This window comes from Rhipicephalus microplus, chromosome X (genome assembly GCF_043290135.1).
Source record: "Rhipicephalus microplus isolate Deutch F79 chromosome X, USDA_Rmic, whole genome shotgun sequence".
Taxonomy (NCBI): domain Eukaryota; kingdom Metazoa; phylum Arthropoda; class Arachnida; order Ixodida; family Ixodidae; genus Rhipicephalus; species Rhipicephalus microplus.
In genome coordinates this window covers 384625859-384645929 of record NC_134710.1, presented here as the reverse complement: position 1 = coordinate 384645929, position 20071 = coordinate 384625859, and the positions used below count along the sequence as shown (strand labels likewise).

Below are 20071 nucleotides of genomic sequence, written 5' to 3'. Positions count from 1 at the left end.
TGTGATGAATCACAACTGATGTCTGGCCTAGAGGGCGGTTGTCAAGATTGAATATGTCCGCATAGGATGTCAAGAGACAGTGGAGGTCTTGTGCTTCGGAGGGTGAAAGATCTGGTTCTATCATTTTGGCAATGTCAATGCTTGAAAGGTTGGGCGCAGTGAGCAAGTTGACATTCGAAGTAGGTTGCTCAGCTGACAGCTCAGAGATATCACACTCTTGAAATGACGACACGACCAGCAGGCAGCACGTGTGCGGTGAAACCAAATTTAGAAAGAGACAAATAGGTCTGATTACGGCATACTTTCAGCACGGTGTGCGAGACAGCAATGGAATGCTTTAACACAACGTTGGTAATGTGTGAAACAACATACTCACCATCGCGCACAGGCGGATCACACATGAGCTGCACGTAAGTTACGGCTTGCGGCGGAAGTTGCAAGAACTTGGTGGCACAAATGCGGCTTGGAGCATCACGGGCAACGGCGGCGTCAAAAGGCAGTTGCAGCTGAAGAAGGCCCGTCGAGCAGTCAATAAGGGCAGAGTGCGCCGAGAGAAAGTAGAGACCGAGAGTCACGTCATGTGGCCACTGCTCAAGCACGGTGAACAATACGATGGTCTGACGGCCAGCAATACACACGTCAGAAGTGCACATGTCGAGGACGGTAGATGTGCTCCCATCGGCAAGTACTACTGCACACTTATGAGGAGGCGTGATCACTTTGCGCAGTTTAATACAAAGAGCAGCACTCATGACTGAAATTTGTGCGCCAGTCTCTATGAGGGCTGTAACGGTTACGTCATCTACCAAAAGGTCCAAAATATTGCGGTGTGTAGGAATCGTCTACACAAGATTTGCAGACCAGGTCGTTAATGCAGCGACACCTCCGGGAGCATCATGTATCTAGTTTCCCGAGGTTGAGGGCCCAGGTCGTGCTGGGAACCTGGATATAGGAATCATCGGCGAGAGAGATGGGCGGACTTGAGGTGATGGTGACTGGCTGAACCTCCGGCCCTGAACGTTAGTAGCAGCAGGCTGGGGATCGTATGGAGTAGAAAACCGGCGAGAGTTGCCTTCGAAGCGACGCCATGTCCCAGCGTTCCAGGATGAATTTAATTTCTAATGATTGCAACAGTATAGCGCGCAATGTGTCCGGCACGAGAGCAGTGAAAGCAGATTGGTCGATCATCCGACGTCCTCCATTCAGCAGGGTTCCGGTAGCGGAAAGGGTAGCGTGAAGGGTACACCGGGATCTGGTTAACCGAAGCCAAACTCTCGGTAGTTCAAAAAACGCAAACAGGTGTGATGCCTAGATTTGCTATTTCTTGGCAAACGACGGCTTGGATGACGGAGATGGTGGATGCGTTATCTTGAGGGCCATCGGAAGCGGTGGCTGCAGGAGCCATTGCTTGGAGTTAGCGGCGGACGATTCGGGGGACATTTTCTGATGATGTAGATTGCGTGAACTTGAGCAGTCTTCGTAGGTCGATGTGGCTGCAGCATCAAGCAGACGCGCAGACTGGTGGCTGATGCGACGGCTGTTGATGTGCTCGAGGCACTGACATTCCATCACAACCGCATCAACGGTGGTGCAATCTTTAACGATCAACAGATTAAAGGGGTCGTTGGCAATTCCCTTTAATAAGTGGGCGATTTTGTCAGTTTCGCTCATGTTCTCGTCACCCTTTCGACAGAGGCCCAGTACGTCTTGTATGTAGACAAATATGGTTCCATCGACGCGGCATTCCAGGTCTTTCCTCACGGCCTGCTGCCGCCCAAATAGCCTGCTGAACAACTCGACAAGCTGAGTTTTCAAATGTTCCAGCTGGTCAACTCCAACTCATGCGTCTCATACCAGATGAGTGCCATATCCCGCAAGTAAAATACAACGTTGGCTAGCACCACCATTGGGTCCCACCTATAGTATTCGCTTATGCGCTCATACAATGCGACCCCATCTTCGACATTCATCTTGTCCTTGCCAGTGCCCGAGAAGGTGCCGGGGTCTCGTGGAGGCAGGAGAATCAGAGAAGGCAGCTGCTGCTGCTGCTGCTGCTGCTGCTGCTGCTGCGGCTGTTGTTGCTGTTGTGGGTTAGCCTGTTGAGCCATTGCAGGAAAATGAAGGTGGTGACCGCTCAGAAGTTCCGCATTGGTTTGCCGGGAGAATCAGGTAGGCGTATTCAGTGCCTCCACCAATAATCTTACAAAGAAACTTATATTTGCGGATATTTACGATGTTTACACGCGACGACAATGGCTAGCACACTTGCGGGCTGGGACCAGTCTCTATTCACTTCGAAGTCTCTTTTTCCAGACAGAGATCCTCTACCGCTTTATTCCCCAGTCCCACTACTGCCTTGTGGTAATGTTTCTCCAGAATGACTCAAATCTTGACGCTGATTCTGAAAAATAGGCTTTTCTTTCACAGTCATGGATCAACGTATGGTGGATGCACGGCGGGAATCACAAGAAAATTCTTTAGACCTGTCATGCCTACGTAGCTAAAGAACCTACTACCTACGTTTAAAGAAGAAAAATGGGACTAAGGCACTCATGTGCGAGCCGTGGGCACTGCGTTTGAGCCCCCTGCGCTGTATAGTATAGGTTCATTAAACAATAGTATAGGTTCATTAAACAAGGCATCGGGCAAAATATATTCGCTTACTAGATGTTTGGAATGTATTTTCATTGAATATACATTTAATAAGAAGAAATTGCGATAACTCTGAATGCAAAACTGAACGCTAAATTTCGGAGAATTGGAAAACTCTGACAAATGCCAATTTTCCTAAAAAATAATGAAGTTCCCAGAACACCCTTTGAATTTTAAGAAATATGAACTCCCAAAACACGGAGCCATAAATAGTTATACGAGATCCACAAATGGTATATATTTACCATGGGCGTAAGCAGGAGCGTGCCAAAAGGGCACTTACCATCCCGAGGCATCACTATAGCACAAGCCTTCACCCAAGCTGCACCAGTGCTCTGCCCGCCGCCATACTCGAAGCGACACTAGTTTACAACCCTCTCCCCCACAAAACTAACATCCTACTGATGACCATATATTTGGCCAATGCAGTCGAAGACACAGATTCCAACTGCTCATTGCTAGCGCACCCAGTTAATAAATTCGAGTTGCCTTTGATCGCCTGAAGTGGCTGATACTGAAAGTATGGATGTTATGCGTATTTTCATTTAAAAAAAAGGTGCTCTTGCGTCACCAGAGCATTTTATTTTGCTGCACAAAACGTTGAGCGGGGATCCCACATCTGAAATACTATTTGTTGATTAGCAACGAAGGTATGCACGCTATCCGCGTGCATCTCGTTTAAAGAAGGATCGCTTACCTCTTCGGTCCGCAGCGTGTGCTCCACCTCGAGCTCCTCACTGAGCACCTCCGCGTCGGGACCGCTGTCCAGATGTTGGAATGTGTAGCTCAGGGCCTCGTAGATCCAGAATAAGCAAGCAAACATGTAGCCTGGCTGGTCGTCGGCGTTCATGACACCCAAACGGTTGTAGTAGATACTGCACAAGGACCACGAAAGAACGCCATGAAATGTTTCACGCACGACAATTAGGTGCACTTCGCGTAAGAAACCTATACATGATCATTGACCAAATGGACACTTAAGTGAATGAAGATGAAAGTTTAGAGCAATGTATTGATCTATGACAAGTCCATTGTCCCGAATTGAACATGGAAGTGATAGCTGCATGTCAAATTTACACGTCGGAGCCTGTACACTTGAATGCCAGTGTTACGTCATGTATTTCAAAATATTTATCCGGTCCAGCGCAGTGTAGTAGTGGCTAGGGTGCACGGCTGCTTACTTGAAGGTCGCAGGTTCTCCCCTGCACGCCGCGGCTGTGACATTTCATTGGTGTTGAAATTGTAAAGGCGCGAGTATTGAGCGATATAAGCGCACGTTAAAAGACACTTGATGGTCAAAATTTTCAAAACCCTCCACTACTGCATCTCTCAGAATCATATTCTAGTGTGGGACGTAACACCCAGCATATTAATATCAAAGCACTTATCTGAAGACTTTAGCCTCGGTCCTTCTATAGCGGTGGCAAGTTACTTCTTGCTTACTTTGGTTGCATTTCATTTCGTTATTACTACACTATAATTAAATACTACAAGTATATCTGGTATCTTTCTTGGCGTCATTATCCGCTGGTGCTATTAAGTTTTTTTTCGCATTACTTTATGATTTAGTAACTAAGTTCTGCTAAGCTTGGTATATTAAGGATCAGGCTCAATTTGCGCAAGTGTATTTCACTTTTACCGATTGCAGGACATATATAGACGTTGTCAAAGTATTTAAAAGGCACGCCGTAACCACGAGTCGGTAATGATTGATATGTGGATTTGATAGTCCCAAAACCACCACAAAATTATCAGAGACGCCGTAGGGGAGGATTCGGGAAATTTCGATCACTTAGGGTTCTTCTACGTGCACCCAAATCTGAGCACACAGGCCTACAACACTTTCGCTTCCATCGAAAATGCTGCCGCCGCCACCGGGATTCGATCCCATGACCTGCAGGTCAGCAGCCGAGTACGTTAGCCAATAGATCATCGTGGCGGGGCAACGAGTCGACAAGCCCAGCGCAATACGGCCTCATCGTCAGCATTTTTTTTTTGTGAGCGTTTTCTGGCTTACCGAGCCCATTCTCGAGGCACGAGTGAGCGTGATTTTCGTATTCTCTAATGATAATTTACTAACAAGAGACAGAACTGTTACGATATTTTGTCCAGCTGAAAGTGAAATGCTTGGTGTAGGTTTACATAGAGAAAAAATATTATTAGAGCAAAAAACCAGTGCTCTACAATTGTTTTATTATCGGCGATCATCACGAAAGCTACGTAAGCGAAGCTGCAATCGAGAGAAACACGCCATGGAAATGTAAAAAAAAAAATCAAATTTGACATGGTGCCAGTGTCGAGTTTCCCGTAAACGTAGAAAGAACATAAAACCAAAAAAAAACACCAGCAACGAATTGAATAAGCTGAGGAACCATATCATCATCATCATCATCAGTCTGACTACGGCCACTGCAGGACAAGGGCCTCTTCCATGTTCCGCCAGTCAAAGCGGTCCCGTGCTTGCTGCTGCCAATTTATACCAGCAAACTTCTTAATCTCATCTGCCCACCTAACGTTATGTCTCCCCGTACCCCGCTTGCCTTCTCTAGGAATCCAGTTAGTTACCCTTTATGACCAGCGGTTATCCTGTTCACGCGCTACATGCCCGGCACATGTCCATTCTCTCTTCTTGATTTCAACTATGATATCCTTTACCCTGGTTTGTTCCTTAATTCACTTTGATCTTTTTTTGTCTCTTAAGGTTGCACCTACCATTTTCTTTTCCATTGCTCGCTGCGTCGTCTTCAACTTAAGCTGAATACTCTTTGTAAGTCTTCAGGTTTCTGCTCTCTAGCTAAGTACCGGCAATATGCAGCTGTTATATACCTTCCTCTAGAGGCATAGTGGCATTCTACCAGTCATAATTTGAGAGTGCTTGCCAAATGTGCTCTACGCCATTCTTATTCTTCTAGTTACTTCAATCTCGTGGTTCGGCTCCGTGGTTATCACCTCTCTTAAGTAGACAGTCTTTTACAACTTCAAGTGCACTATTACCTATCTCGAAGCGCTGCTTTCTTCCGAGGCTGTTGCACATTACTTTCGTCTTCTGCAGAATACTTTTAAGACCTACCTTTCTGATCTCCTTGTCTAACTCCATAATCATTAGTTGCAATTCGTGTCCTGAGTTACTCAGCAATGCAATGCCATTGGCAAAGCGCAGGTTACTAAGGTTCTCTTCATTAACTCTTATCCCTGATTCTTCCCATTCTAGGCCTCTGAAAACCTCCTGTAAGCACGCGGTAAATAGCATTGGGGAGATTGTATCCCTTTACCTTACACTTTTTTTGATTTGTATTATGTTTTTTTATGAAGCACTATGGTAGTAGTTGAACCCCTGTAGATTTCTTCCAGGATGTTTATATATGCTTCATCTACGCCCTGATTCTACAGTGTCTGCATGACGGCTGATATTTCTACTGAATCAAACGCCTTCTCGTAATCTATGAAGGCTATGTATAGTGGTTGGTTATATTCTGGGCCTTTCTCTATTACCTGATTGATAGTATGAATGTGGTCAATTGTTGAGTAGCCTGTTTGAAATTCTGCTTGTTCCTTTGGTTTATTGAATTGTAATGTTTTCTTAACTTTGTTAGCAATTACCTTTGTAAATAGCTTGTATACTACGGAGAGCATGCTGATCAGCCTGTAATTCTTCAAGTCCTTGTCATCTCCTTTCTTATGTATTAAGCGGATGTTCGCATTCTTCCAAGACTCTGGTACTCTTCTTGTCAGGAGACACCTCGTAAACAGAGTGGCTAGTTTTTTTAACACAATCTGTCCTCCATCTTTTAGCAGATCTGATGTTACCTGATCCTCACCAGCAGCTTTGCCTGTTTGGATGCTCTCCTAGATTTTTCGGACTTCTTCTATCATTACTGGTGGGGTGTCATCTGGGTTACTGCTAGTTCCTATATAAAGGTCGTTGTTGTCTTGGCTACTGCACAGATCTCTGTAAAACTCCTCCGCTATTTTAACTATCCCATCCATATTGGTAGTTATTTAGCCTTCATCGTCTCTTATTGCATACATCCGATTTTCGCCTATCCCAAGCTTCCTCTTCACTGCTTTGACGCTTCCTTCGTTCTTCTGAGCGTGTTTAATTCTCTCCATGTTATACCAGGATAGACCCCCCCCCCCCCCCCGCACACCCACAATGCATTGTGCCAGGTGCCTTTACGAGGCTCTCGGAAGCGGCAAGCTCATTGGTTCGTGCGCGATGTCGTCGGCAAACATGGCTGCGCCCATGACGATGCCTCCAGGCAGCTGCCAGGCAAGACTAAATAAGCGCGCTTTGTTCGCTGAGGCGATCGTGATCGTGAAACACGCCTTTTAATCATTTGGAGGCACCCTTAGAAACTTCAAGTGTGCCTAGAAACACTGTGAGCATGCTTGTATTGACGCTGCACTTCACTGCCGCCGGCAGTGTTGATCCGTTTTCAATGACCACAGGAGACACCAAGAAGTGGACAGTTGTATACAGTGAAGATTAAGAAGACGTCGAAATGCCGGTCTCTGTAAGTTCTTTTTTTCTTTGCAGTTCTGAACAGAGCCATAAAATGCTTGTTTACGGGACCATCAGTGCAGTCAAGTTCGCAAACTATGCTCGGGCAGGCGCAGCTTCGGTTACTACACTACCCAGTGAAAGCACGACTATTGCTGCTGTGGCACAGTGCCTTTAGTGCGCTTAGACTTCAGTGGAATAAGTTAAACAACAATAAAAGTTAAACCCACAGCTTCGAGTTTTTTTTTTTCGAAAGTTATAAAGTAATAAAAAAGTTCGCACGCGTTTAGTGAGGCTTCACTGCAATACCGCTAGATATTTTGCTGAAGGCATGTGTGACTACGATCGAGTGCCCAGAGTAAGCGTCATGTTGAAAATCACTGCAGTTAGTGTGGGTAAGGCTCCAGTGTGTACATCAAAACTGCAATCCAGAATGGTTAGTGGTTTGAGCTTTCATTCTTTACACGTCAAATAATTGACAAATGCCCTGTGAATAAAGCGAATAACCAGCTGTAGCTAAGTTGCACGTAGTGCTCAAAAGTGTACCCTCGTCGGCATTTTTTTTACAGACAATGCATGTTCCCGTAATTCAAAGGAATTAGAGTCTGCCGAGTGCACGTGACAGGGAATGCTACACTAGCTGTAGGGTTGTGAATGATCTGTTTATGAACAGTTTATAATCTGTTTGTAGCACCTTGCTTACATGGGTCCTTTGCAACACTGCTTGTTCTGGCACTGCTATTAAAAAAACAGTATTACACCTCAGGTTGGCAGGTAATGTGAGATTTATGTGGACTATGCTGATATTATTACCATAAGTATACTCAAAGGTGTAACCAACAAAATCATACAATGCTACGCTGTCGACACATATTTATCAGTATTGTACAAAAACATACTGAAACTTTGGTGATCTTGGGAAAGTTAGTTCACATTTTTCTTTCAATTAATGCTAACTTTGGCCTATCGTACAAGTTGCTAACAGGTGGTGTGTAAAGAGATTGCACATAATACAGAGACACAGCAATCTTCTTGTCATCATTTCTAACTTCTTTATTTTATTATCTCAGTCCTCCTAGTTTCCTACGCAAGAAATCATTTGTCTTTTACAACTGCTTAAGCTTGCTTCACTTTCGCAGCAGTTGTTTTCAAATATCCTGGGATGATAAAGGAGTAATGACTGCAAAAGTTTCATTTTCTTGTGTCAAATGAAAGGCCCAGCTTTTAATATACCAGAAAAAGTACTGCAAAGGTCGAGTACACTCTGCAAAAGTAATTACAGTATGCTCTTAAAAGCTAATTTCCATTTCTACTGTACCCTGAAATCGTAACAAAATATGAGCTTCTCGTCATGGGCTTGTGGGAGGAATCATGAAACTAGCTCGGCTACTTCACACTGTGGCTTCATTGCCAACCCACAAGCAGTCATTTTGATAGTTTTTGTAACGCTGAGTGGCCATTTCAGTACCTGATGTTATCACAACTAGCCAGATTGCAGCATGAAGTCCCTAGAATTGCCTTATGTGCCACAAGAAACCCGACTTTATTATAAGAAATAATATATCTTATCACAATATTATTTACTTCTCACTTGCTCAGAGTCACCTCTGTATCCATCAGATGCGCATGGCCGAGTAATCTCACCTTTAAAAAGTGGTGCCGTACTCTTTTAGAATTTTGGCTGTGGAGGCCAATCCAAACGTGCCGTTGAGGTCTACGAACCGGGCAATCTTTGAATGGCTCAGCTGGATTGCCATTTTTACAAAAGAGAATGGTCCCCTGTGACTTGCTACCGAGTTTCACAATTCTTTCATCACTAGCACCAAGTCTGGAACCTCAATTCTTGGTACAGCTGTATTCTGTTTTTGTCGACGTTTTTTTTTGTTTTCCTTCTGTACTTAGCTTCACCCTCTGTAGTTCTCTCTTTTGTCAGGCTGGTCATCGCTTCAACTCACAGTCACGTTGGCTGGCATAGATGTTGCTTTGCAGGAGCAGTGAAATTCTAATCATGAATGTTGATTTCTTTTTTTTCACTTGTGCAATAGCCTCAATGAGGCTGTAGTATGTAAAAACACATAATAAGTGGTGTGCACCCCGGCGATGCTTTTTAGGGCTGTGCATGATGAGCTATGCCATTTAAAGGCAGCTCTTCCATCTTTCCGGGAATTCTGGACAAACGCCTAATTACAGATTTATGTCTCAATTAGCTTGCTTCACTAACTGCTGAATGACATGCAGCAGTAAACTTGAGTGCAATTCGCTGTTGGTTTTTCATTTATTAGATTGATGACTCTGTAAATTTTGTTCACTGTGTCTCACTGATACTTACTTTAGGTCAAACATCTTGTAGTTTAGAAGGAGATCAGACTGTTGATATCCCCTTTTCTCCTTTTGCTGCTACAATCCTTTTACAAGCCACGACCTTTAGGTTTTTTACAATATTTTTTGAAGTTCATGTGAATGACCTCTAACGGTGCAAAAATTATTTTGACTTTACTATTTGTTAAGTCAGCTGCCTAAACTTTACCTTATTAATCTGGCACTCGTGATATCTTTGTACTTGTCTTGTCGTGTCTTCTTTTATGCCGAATCCTGTGACTTGAGTAGCTTCATGTACGTCTACCGGATGCCGTCTTGACCACTCAATTGACAATGGTTATGATAAAGACTGAATATTTTTTTTTAATTTGTGTAGGTGGCACTGCGGTCAATCCTGCTTGAGTCAGTTTTATAGCTTCAGTTTCTTTACAAAGCTTGACAGCATGAATTCTTTCACACATCAGATAGTGGGATTCCCAATATGGATGCTGCACCACCGTCTTTCGTTGAAGCTTCTGGGTGCTTTTAAGATGGTTAGTGCTTCTTTCTCTGTTGTCGTGCAATTCACTTCCGCTTCGTTAAACGTGTAGCTGTGGTAACCAACCACACACGGTTAGTAAACACTTGGCAGTCTTTTCTCTCACTATTAGACTATCACTTTCATTTAGGATTGTGATTCATCTGCATTCAGCTTGAATGGTAGAGCAGTCTAGTAGATTAAGTACGGGATCACGTCACATAATTTTTAAGAATGCAAACCTCCCTATGCGTCAATTCCTTGAGTTAAGTCTTTCATTTAGCCGTTCGTGAAGCTGTTGGTTCTTGTACTCGATGTTATGCTATCTCTGTGACTTGAAAAGTGATGTTGACACACCTCAAAATGCAGCCTTCTTGGCATGCAACTGTCCTAAAAAACAAGTAAAATGTCGCTACACAGCAGGTTGCTGACCTCATGATTTAAAATCATTTTGCTCTCTCCTCCCTTACTTAGAGGCTGGCCCCCGGAACAATGTGGATCAGTGACCAGAGCTGGAATTCTGCCAGGTATTGCTGCTCGGCTCAGTGTGTACAAGTACTGCAATGAGGACAGCATCTGCCTTTGTGAGCTTTTTCTGAAGGTGATTAGTACACATAATTTCTCATTCTGCTTGACATAAAATTGTTGTATAACGTAAACATTTCTAACATTTGAACAGTTAAAATGAACCCATAAATTGCCAGAGCGAACCTGCTCCTATTGAGACTTCATATGTTCAATAAATAAAACAACTGCAAATAAAGATTGTAATGCTGGGTGTTTTTGCTTTTATTTATCCTTAAGCAAGCAAAATCTGTCATGTTCAGTCATCTACAAGGACAGTAACATCGCAGTACTGTCCGTCATCAGAGGTGAAAGCAAAGTCAAACCCGCCTTGAATTTTCGAGTGATGGGTGCACTTTACACTGTGCAATGACTTTAATTCCTAGCCCGTTATTATTCCTTGAATTGAAATGCGTTTTTATACGAATAAAGACAAGGCTAACTTGTAAGGTAACTATCAGTAGAAACGGGAATAAAACAACGTTCAGTAATTACACACGGATATAAAAAATAGCAGCAGAATTTCAGACAAAAGGGACTTTTAATAATGATACACCAGACAACTCAAATCTACATAAGTGATAAATGCCTAATTAATTCGTACAGTAATAGCTGTATTAAGAAAATACCAATGTATAAATACAGATTAGTTATGATTGCGAACAGAGATGACTTTTTTAAAGTGATGAATTACAATTATTCGGTGTATAGTGGTATTGAATTCCAAAAATTACTGGCAGCAAATATGGTAGTGTGCTTGCGAAGTAAGTTCATATGGTAGTAAAAAATTGTTGTTGTTAAAGGCGAACCTGACGAGTTTAGCGTTTACCAATCAAAGTTTTTCCAAGACATTGGCTGTTATGGAACCGTTAAGACAATTAAATACACGAATCTCCAGTATATAGTTGAATAAATTACAAACTGTTAGTACACTATGTTGCCAAAAAAGTGGGGACACGCTGGTGAATAGAGTACTGATTGTTAGAATGCGAATGGCTTGGTTTTAGAGACGCTGAAGTGGGAAATTATGAGATAGAAAGGTGCTCGTCCATGGCGTTATGCAGTACGTAATATGACAATAGATAAAGGCGAAGTACAATAAAAGTAGAATAATGGTAATGCTTTAATTATTGTTCTGATACAAGAAACTACCCCCTGTCTTATAAGTGAAATCTTATGATTGTACTTTAGATGAGAATCGAGGACTATTCCCTTGAATGTGAACATTGTGGTAGAAATATGTCTGTGACCGCTAATAGTAATAGCGGGGGTAGGTGAAAGAGCATTATTACTAGAATGGAAGACAATAAACTGTGTTTTATTTGTGGCAATTGTTAAAACATTAGCTGTGCACAAGTTATTTAACAGTAATGGTGTTGAAGGACTTCTAATGTGCAGTTGTAAGAGCTCCTTACATCCCATTGTTAATACGAGAAAATGGGGAAACACAAGCAGGCCATTGTGAGCAGCACGTCATTACTTCATTTTGACATTCGCTTGAAAACCTTCACTCTTGCACCATGCTAGACAGCTAGGAAGGCAAGCTGCTCTAAGGATCAATGGGCTTTGTCATGTGGTCTCTATTAACAGTGGCACTTGTATACTCTCTGCTTCACCGAATAGATTCACATTAAAACAAAAAAAAGATAGCTGTTACTACTACATTTCATAATTTTGCAATAGTACATCTGCACATTTGTAAAAAATGAAATTTCAGCTTTCTGGCTTTATAGGTGTAAACATCTCTTGGAAAGACATAAAAATTATTATTGTCATGTGGTCATGATGCTGAAGACTGCAGTTGTCTGTAGCATTGAGACCAAGCTTTGTATTTCAGCGAGCCTGAAGTACGGAAAGCCAAACTACAAGCAATACATAGTCTGCCCTGATAGCGGTAAACAGTGCGTCGGCCATCAATAATCTGACAAGCCATACACTCACGTGAGGGCAACCAATTGGTAGATGAAGCTCACGATGGCCGCGATCAAGGAGCCCATGTGACAGCTACCACCCCACAGCATCCGGCCCGTCGCCAACTGGAGCGGCTCGGGCTTGCAGTGCACTAGGGCCACCATGAGCATCACGTCCGAGAAAAGGTGGCACACGTGCAACAGCATGTCCACCAAGTACAGCAGCTTGCGCGGCATCGCGTGACACAGCAGGTGTCGCCTGCGTGGATAGCATGTCCCCTTGGAAACAATGCTACCTAATGGTAAAGGCGCTTTTGCGTAATCAGTGGAAGCCGAAGGCTGGACAAACCCAAGAGCCAACATTAAACTGGTTTTCACCTGAAGGTGATCAGGTGGCCTACACCAGTGCCCTGCTGTTCGACAAGTTCTGATTAGGAAATGTGAGAAAAGTGTCTTCTGTACCGATAGTGAACCCCCAGTAATCACTATTTTCGCTGCTCGATGTGGAGCAGAATGTTTTCCCCCGTAGTGGAATTGATTTTTGACTAATCAATTTAGAGCAGGTTCGTGCATTACGCTGGTCGTTTCAAAGCAACTGTCTCCGCGCCGTATCACTCTGACTTGATCAGCCACCTATATAGTCGTGAATTCGGGAAGAAATAGGGCGAACAGTAACATGCTTCACTTGCGTCATTGTGCTGAGGCTGAGCTTCTAAAAACAGCTGTGTTGCCATAGAAACGTAAAGAGAGGACGCAGTAAGATTTTTCGGAACCAGTTTACGTGACGTGTGCCTAAAGAACTTCACACACGATTTCACACAAAACATTACCGTGTTATTACGGTGTTCCACTAAAGCATTGAGCTTATCTGAGGGCTCGCTCCAGGGTTCTGGCAGCCCGTGCAGATCTCCCAGTGAGAAACAATATGAGTCGGAAAACGATGTGAAAGCCACCGTAATTGCACATTCCGGTATTTCGCAGGCTGTTGAAATATCCATTTCGAGGTACGATGTATGACCCTATCTCTATCAAACTGCTAAAGTTGTTCGTGTGTATAGATCAAATAAGTGCTCTAATACTACATATTTAACAAAATATTATCATAAGACGAAACTAAATGTGTGTTATTAGCTGCTGCATAGTATACGTCACATCTTATTATGTTACATTGCAAATACAGTCAATAATATCTAAAGAACATTGCAAGTATTCATTTTTACGCAAAACGAACCATAAGAAAGTTGTAGAGCGCAAACGAATATCTCCCCCCCTCTCCCCCCAGGAATCATTAAGCTTTCTGATAATAATGCGTAAGTTGTTGCAATATTATCGCGTAAAAAATGAATGCCGCGTAGTATGAATAGCAGAACATAGTGTACCCTCATTGACCCCACAATTACGGTGCTCACAAATGCGCCACGCATCAAGTAATAGCATATTTAGCGTGGTGGCCACATGGTCTGCTTACCGCTATCATAATGCACCATTGTAGTGAGCTATCGTAAAGCACCACTAGCGTCATGGGCATAAATCGCGCGAACTAACACCTGTGTTTGTAAACAGGCTTACCACATCCCTCTGAGTGTGTTGTTCGTTCATTGCGTTACATCATGTACACGTTGCTTCAGTCAAAACTGAAGATGTTGGCTGAAAAAAAGGCGCAGACACACAATGTACCTACAAATACACTTCGAATGTGCCACATTAGGTACCTGCAGATATAGGTCCCCCTCTTACGCTAATATTATTACAAGGAAAATGGGAATCCAGCCTATTCGGTACGGTATGCTATATGTAAAGCACACGCAGACCTTTGTTCAGGCATTTTTTGAGCTTAAAGAAATCAGTTTCGCCGCAACTTCATAAGCAACAAATGTCACTGTAAGAACCACTTTGGAATGGTATGCAAAGTAAGGCTAGACGCTAAACTCTTTTGGATGTGATCTCGCATAACTCAGCAACCACTGGTTCAAGGTAATACAGCCACTCCAGTGACGAAAGTGGTAAATTTCGTGTAGTCATTCCTCCGAATACGAAACGCTGAGGGCTCATGCAGCAAGTTTGCACCTATAGTATGATATGTAGTGCATCACACACTACTGTTTTCCAATGCTATTTTTTACAGAGGTGAAACCAATGAGATGGTCACAAAGCACAAAGTCGTGGCAGATAGATAGATAGATAGATAGATAAATAGATAGATAGAAATGAATGAAGTGATTTTGGTACGCAAAGAAATGCTTTAAGCCAAGAAAAGCAAGGATAAACAAATAGGCGGAGTTGGGTGCGCTTCGCGTAACGTCCTGGCAGACGAAAGCTGCAGTGGTCAACGCTCACGCGTGCAGGTTGAAAAATTGGGAGGGTGTGCAATACCTTTACTTAGCGTTCAACAAAAACCTAAGGGAATGCTTATCTTTTATTGAGACACATACTAAGTTGTTTTCACGTTCCCAGTCGAATGCACTGTTACCTCCTACTACTTGTTCTCTTGCAGTCCCCTGCACTACATCACCATTTAGGCATACTAAGACTTGTTCACCTAGGCGTTCATTAATTTTATTTCAGTTGAACGTAAACTTGTGACTTACCTCAAATCACTTCAACATTTGGTTTACATTTATTTAGCTTCAATTCACATGTAATTCACCTTTAAGTCACGTTATGCTTATCATTTGTTATTCGTTTACAACACCTTGATCCACATTTGTTTCACCCAATGCATAAATTGTATATTTCCTAATAGGCTCACATATCCTTATTACATTAGGTACTCTCTCCCACCCTCTCTTTTAAGTTTCTAGCATCAGAACATTTAATGCACTAGCACTGAGTTCGGGCCACCAGACTTTGGCTCCTTTCGTGTTCACCTCACCCAACGCCGGATTTTTGAAATAAGAAGCCTTTTAGCTAATTTTGGCGACATTGAGCATATCTATCTATCTATCTATCTATCTATCTATCTATCTATCTATCTATCTATCTATCTATCTATCTATCTATCTATCTATCTATCTATCTATCTATCTATCTATCTATCTATCTATCTATCTATCTATCTATCTATCTATCTATCTATCTATCTATCTATCTATCTATCTATCTATCTATCTATCTATCTATCTGTCTGTCTGTCTGTCTATCTATCTATCTATCTATCTATCTATCTATCTATCTATCTATCTATCTATCTATCTATCTATCTATCTATCTATCTATCTATCCGCCTATGATTTTAGCTCCCTTGTCCATTTTGATAATGGTATCGATACCGAAATCGATGTGGCATAACATGACTGTATGACGAGCATAAGTGACAGGTCATAACAAGAAAATCAAGAGTTATATGTCATAAGTCTAATAAATTGCAATTGATAGCCTTGCTGCACTTGCCGTGGTTTTGTTCACATGGCGAATTGCAAAACTGGGATGGTATGACATGACTGCATGGGGAACATAATCGATGGACCCTAACATGTAAATAATGACATGCATGTCACGAAAGTCATGATTACTGGTCATACGCTCATGGTGCGCCCATAGTCGTTTCGCTAGCTTCACTTGTGGAAAATTTGGTATTACGTGACGTGAATGAGTGACGAAGGTATATGACTGGGGCAAACACGATAATCATGACATAAGTGTCATGTAGGAACATTACTACGTACGATGCTCATGATGCGCTCACGGTCGTTTTGCTAGCTCCACATAGACCAGATTTAATATGACGTGACGTGAATAGACGACGAAGGTAAATCACACGTCCAAACATGATAATCATGACATGAAAGTCATGTACGGCATAAATTACTCCAGCCTCGTAACATTGTGCTGATTTCAAATTGAGATATCTGCTTTCCTCACTCGTGCTTCCCATATCAACTATTCGCACTGTACGTGGGATCTGCCAATTTTTGTTTCGACACTCCCAGCGCGTTTTTCTGTCACTGTCGGCGCCGCCGTGAGTTTTCGCGTGAATTACGAACATATAACATCACGCGACGTGTCGTATATGGGCAAGATATTGTGGGAAAGTGGGCGAGGGTTGCCGACGACCAGCGCTCATGCGTAGATGTGACACTCGCCGGGCGTGTCCGTCGCACGAAAAGCCCATGGACGAATTTCGGACCAATGCTCCCTAGATTCGGCAGAAAGTGCGTACTTTGACCGGTTGGAAGCGGTCGCGCATGCATGCTATATCTTAACAGTGATCTGCATGCGGTTTATACCTTTGTATGCGTGCTGTATCTTCACCGAAAAGTTGGCGTTCAAGATACATAGACAGCTCTCGGATCACTTCACTCTGGGCTACGTTTGTTTATGCCAGCGTTTTAAAGAGTTATGCCAGATCGCACGCTAAAGGAGTGAGCTGCCAGCCTTGCTGCGCATAACATTCCAATTAGTTGCTCTCGCTTCCATCGCTGCGCACTTGCGGCAAAACTCTTGCATTTTTTTTTTTTGCGTGAGCTATACACTCCGCTTGGGACCTACATGGGTTGATTTGAAAGCCGCGCGCATTGCTACTTGTGATCCGGTGGGCCGCAATGTTGAGGATTGTATAGCAAACCGCAGCTCCTCATTGCTTTCACAGCTATACGGTGGCAAAAGCGCCCGGGGCTGGTGCGTTGATTTTCCAAGCCGGATTATAAGATATTGTAAACGGACATTCTTCAGCAATGCCATTACGAATAATTGAAAAAAAAAAACTCCACAAACCCGGCCACGTTTTCGACGTTAGTGAGCGCTCTGCTGCCCGTCGTCAGTAGTGACGGCAAATGTGTGCGTCAGGTTTGTGCAATGCAAGATGCTTGCTTCGTAACCATTGCGGTGAAGTGCACATGTCATTTTTTCACACTTACTATTTGTGCGTGAGTATTATTTGTGTGTCCGCCTACTAGCAAGATACTCAGAGCATTTAGAAATATCAATGGCTTCTCGGTCATGCGCCGTGGAAATCATGGTGAGTGGTTTGTGGCGTGCTCGTTCGTTGAAGCTTCGTGCCACGGCAATTTTCAGCCAATGAGTTTCGCGAATTGTTTCTCTTGAAATTGTCGCGGCATCATCCTCGGTCACCATGATCATTCTCAACGCTCGCGCAGCTATGCTAAGAGCTTGAGGCATGAGCGAGAAAGAAAACTCGCTACGACTTCGGCCAGAGAGCATGCCGAAGCCTCATTTCGTCTTTCACTTCATCTTGTAAATTGGCCATTACTTCGTCCACGGTCACTTCGGGCATTGTGATTTCTCTCTAATTCACAACAATCTCTTGCGTTTATGTTGTTTTCCGAAACGCACAGCCCTCGCTACAACGTTGGCAGATGTTCTTTTTTCACCCTTTCTGCTATACTGTTCGCCCTGCATCATTTCCTCCTAACATGCTTTGTTTACCGGTCAAAGAAAGAGTTATGTATGAACCACTCCGAAGGATGCAATTCAATTGATAACTTCCGGGGTTTTTTTCCTTTGAGAATACAGCACTAGGCTTTAGCTAATGGAGATTTTGCGATGACGAATGCGATTTAGTACTCTTGACAAAACGAATTTAATGCTATGGTTATCTAAAGCAAGCTCTTCAACAGCATTCGCGTTTTTCTTGTGAAATAGGCTAAATAGTTCTTTCGAAAACGATCTATTGCTAAGCATTTTGGATTATCAACAAATTTTTATATTTAACGAGGCACCACCAATTCTATGGCCGATCCCCCAAGGTGGGTTTGGACAGTCTAATAAGGGTCAACTAACCCATCAAAGTCTTAGCTCGGTCCTACCGCGTTCGCCTAGCGCTGCTACGCGGCTAGTTATGTAAGCGGTAATGTGCTACGTAGCTCAGTTCGCCTCTTAACTGATGATTCTATCAACCCAGCACAGCATCAATCGACCTCGCATTACATTACCCGAAATTGGGAAGGGCAGGCGACAAGGTAATAATGAATGAAGTTAATTAAATCATTCCATCAGCATTGAGCTGAATTGAAATGCATTGGATCACTTTCTTTTCTCATCAGCTCTAAGGCTGCAGAAACATCAAAGAAGATCATTGCACCTCCAGAGTTGGTGTCGTATGCCAATTCAAGCATGCAGCGGAACATCGAAAGACGGCAGAGGGAGCGCAAACCAAACGCGTTTTACGTCTCACAACCATGATCCACTTACTTCACTGCCGAGTGAACCAGGGATGAATCGAGAAAGTGTAAAATTTCGTTCTCGCAGGACACGACTTGTACCTTTTGGTGCAATCGATTACCCTGAAGTTCATGATTACAATACACGATGAACTAGCGGGCGTTGGGAGAGCGTTTGGTTCTGCTCCGGCTCTGAACGGCTGTCTGCTCTGACGGCCATGGGGCGGCGCGCCAGTCGTCCTGCACGGAGTGTACAGGTGACTTGCATTAACGCAATCCACTGTGAACTCACCCCAAGAAAATAGAGTGAAAAATGATCATCACAATGTCCGGCACGCTGAAGTGTCGTTTAGGCTTAGCCGCGAAGTACGTGTCCTGAATCAGAGCGTATGTGGCAAGATATGCCATGGAGGCATGGTAGAACTCCTCGACCAGCTCGATCACGGCGTACTCACTCTGCGAAGCAAGCATAACGCATGTCATGCGGATACGTGGATCAATAGTGACTATGCAGGCGATTACATAGCATGCCCAGAGAGGACACGCAAGCTGTTACATTGTAACAAGCTCAGTACGCCGACATAACATGTTCACCTATACAACAGCAGCATCGCTAGAAAGATCTATAGAGGGAAGACCTACGAAAGCTTTGCTTACAAAGCTCAGCACTCACCATGGTTTGCGGTTCTGGTAGTAGTCGGGTGAGCATGTGGCTTATACCCACTATGGGGGAGTGGCAGAGAAAGTGTTTATACCATTTCGATTTCTATTCAGTAATGAATTGGCTGGTCATCTGCAGTAACATTTCAAATTTTTTTTCGGTACAGGCAGAATTTCGACCGCATAGCATATTGAAATCATTTTGCAGTGATTCCGGTGTCGACGTTGGCGACAGCGTCAATGGTTGTGAAAGAAAATTGCCGTTGTCTGTGACTAAATCTATATAATTAAATTGATAACCAGAAAATTGAAAGAGTTGCATATAAAATGCACAATAAAAATGTTAAGTTCGAGTGAGCATCAAATCCAGGGCGTATGTGTGGCATAGAAGTGTTATACCACAGAGCGACGCCATTTTAGGGGCGAAGCTTCTTACAATCCCTCGTCCCTCCAGCGCACCCAGAAGCATCTCCCTTATCATACTATAGATGGCACTGTCCCATAGAGATGCATGCAAGCTGCAGTTGCATAATGATATACTAGATGGCACTCTATGCATTCTGTGTCGTCACTGCCATTTCTCGTCTGGTTTCCTAGATGGCGCAGTCCGATAGATATGATGGCTGTATGGTGGTTGGGTGAATGGGCACTAGATGGCGTTGGATGTGCCACTGCTCTCCAATTGGATGCTGCGCGTGGCTGCACTGGCGTGCCCGTTATTGTTCATTCTCTTGGATGGTCGCCGTATGTTTTGGATCGCGCTTGGAGGCTAGAGAGGCTGCCGCCAAGCGAGCAAGGCGCCGGTGGATCCCAAGACAGTGCGCGCCAA

At 43.5% G+C, this 20071-nt stretch overlaps 1 protein-coding gene across 1 annotated transcript in view; it reads right to left on the bottom strand.

The window, feature by feature from the left end:
• LOC142775408 (uncharacterized) overlaps positions 1-19278 on the bottom strand; it is a 31891-nt gene extending 12613 nt beyond the window's left edge. Inside the window, exons 1-4 of the mRNA XM_075876807.1 lie at positions 19256-19278; positions 18875-19038; positions 12495-12722; positions 3350-3527 (exon numbers count right to left, since the gene is read on the bottom strand). Coding sequence (XP_075732922.1) covers positions 3350-3527; positions 12495-12722; positions 18875-19038; positions 19256-19258 — 573 coding nt within the window. The 5' untranslated portion in view covers positions 19259-19278. The remainder of the gene's footprint in view (positions 1-3349; positions 3528-12494; positions 12723-18874; positions 19039-19255) is intronic.
• Positions 19279-20071: the final 793 nt, after the last annotated feature.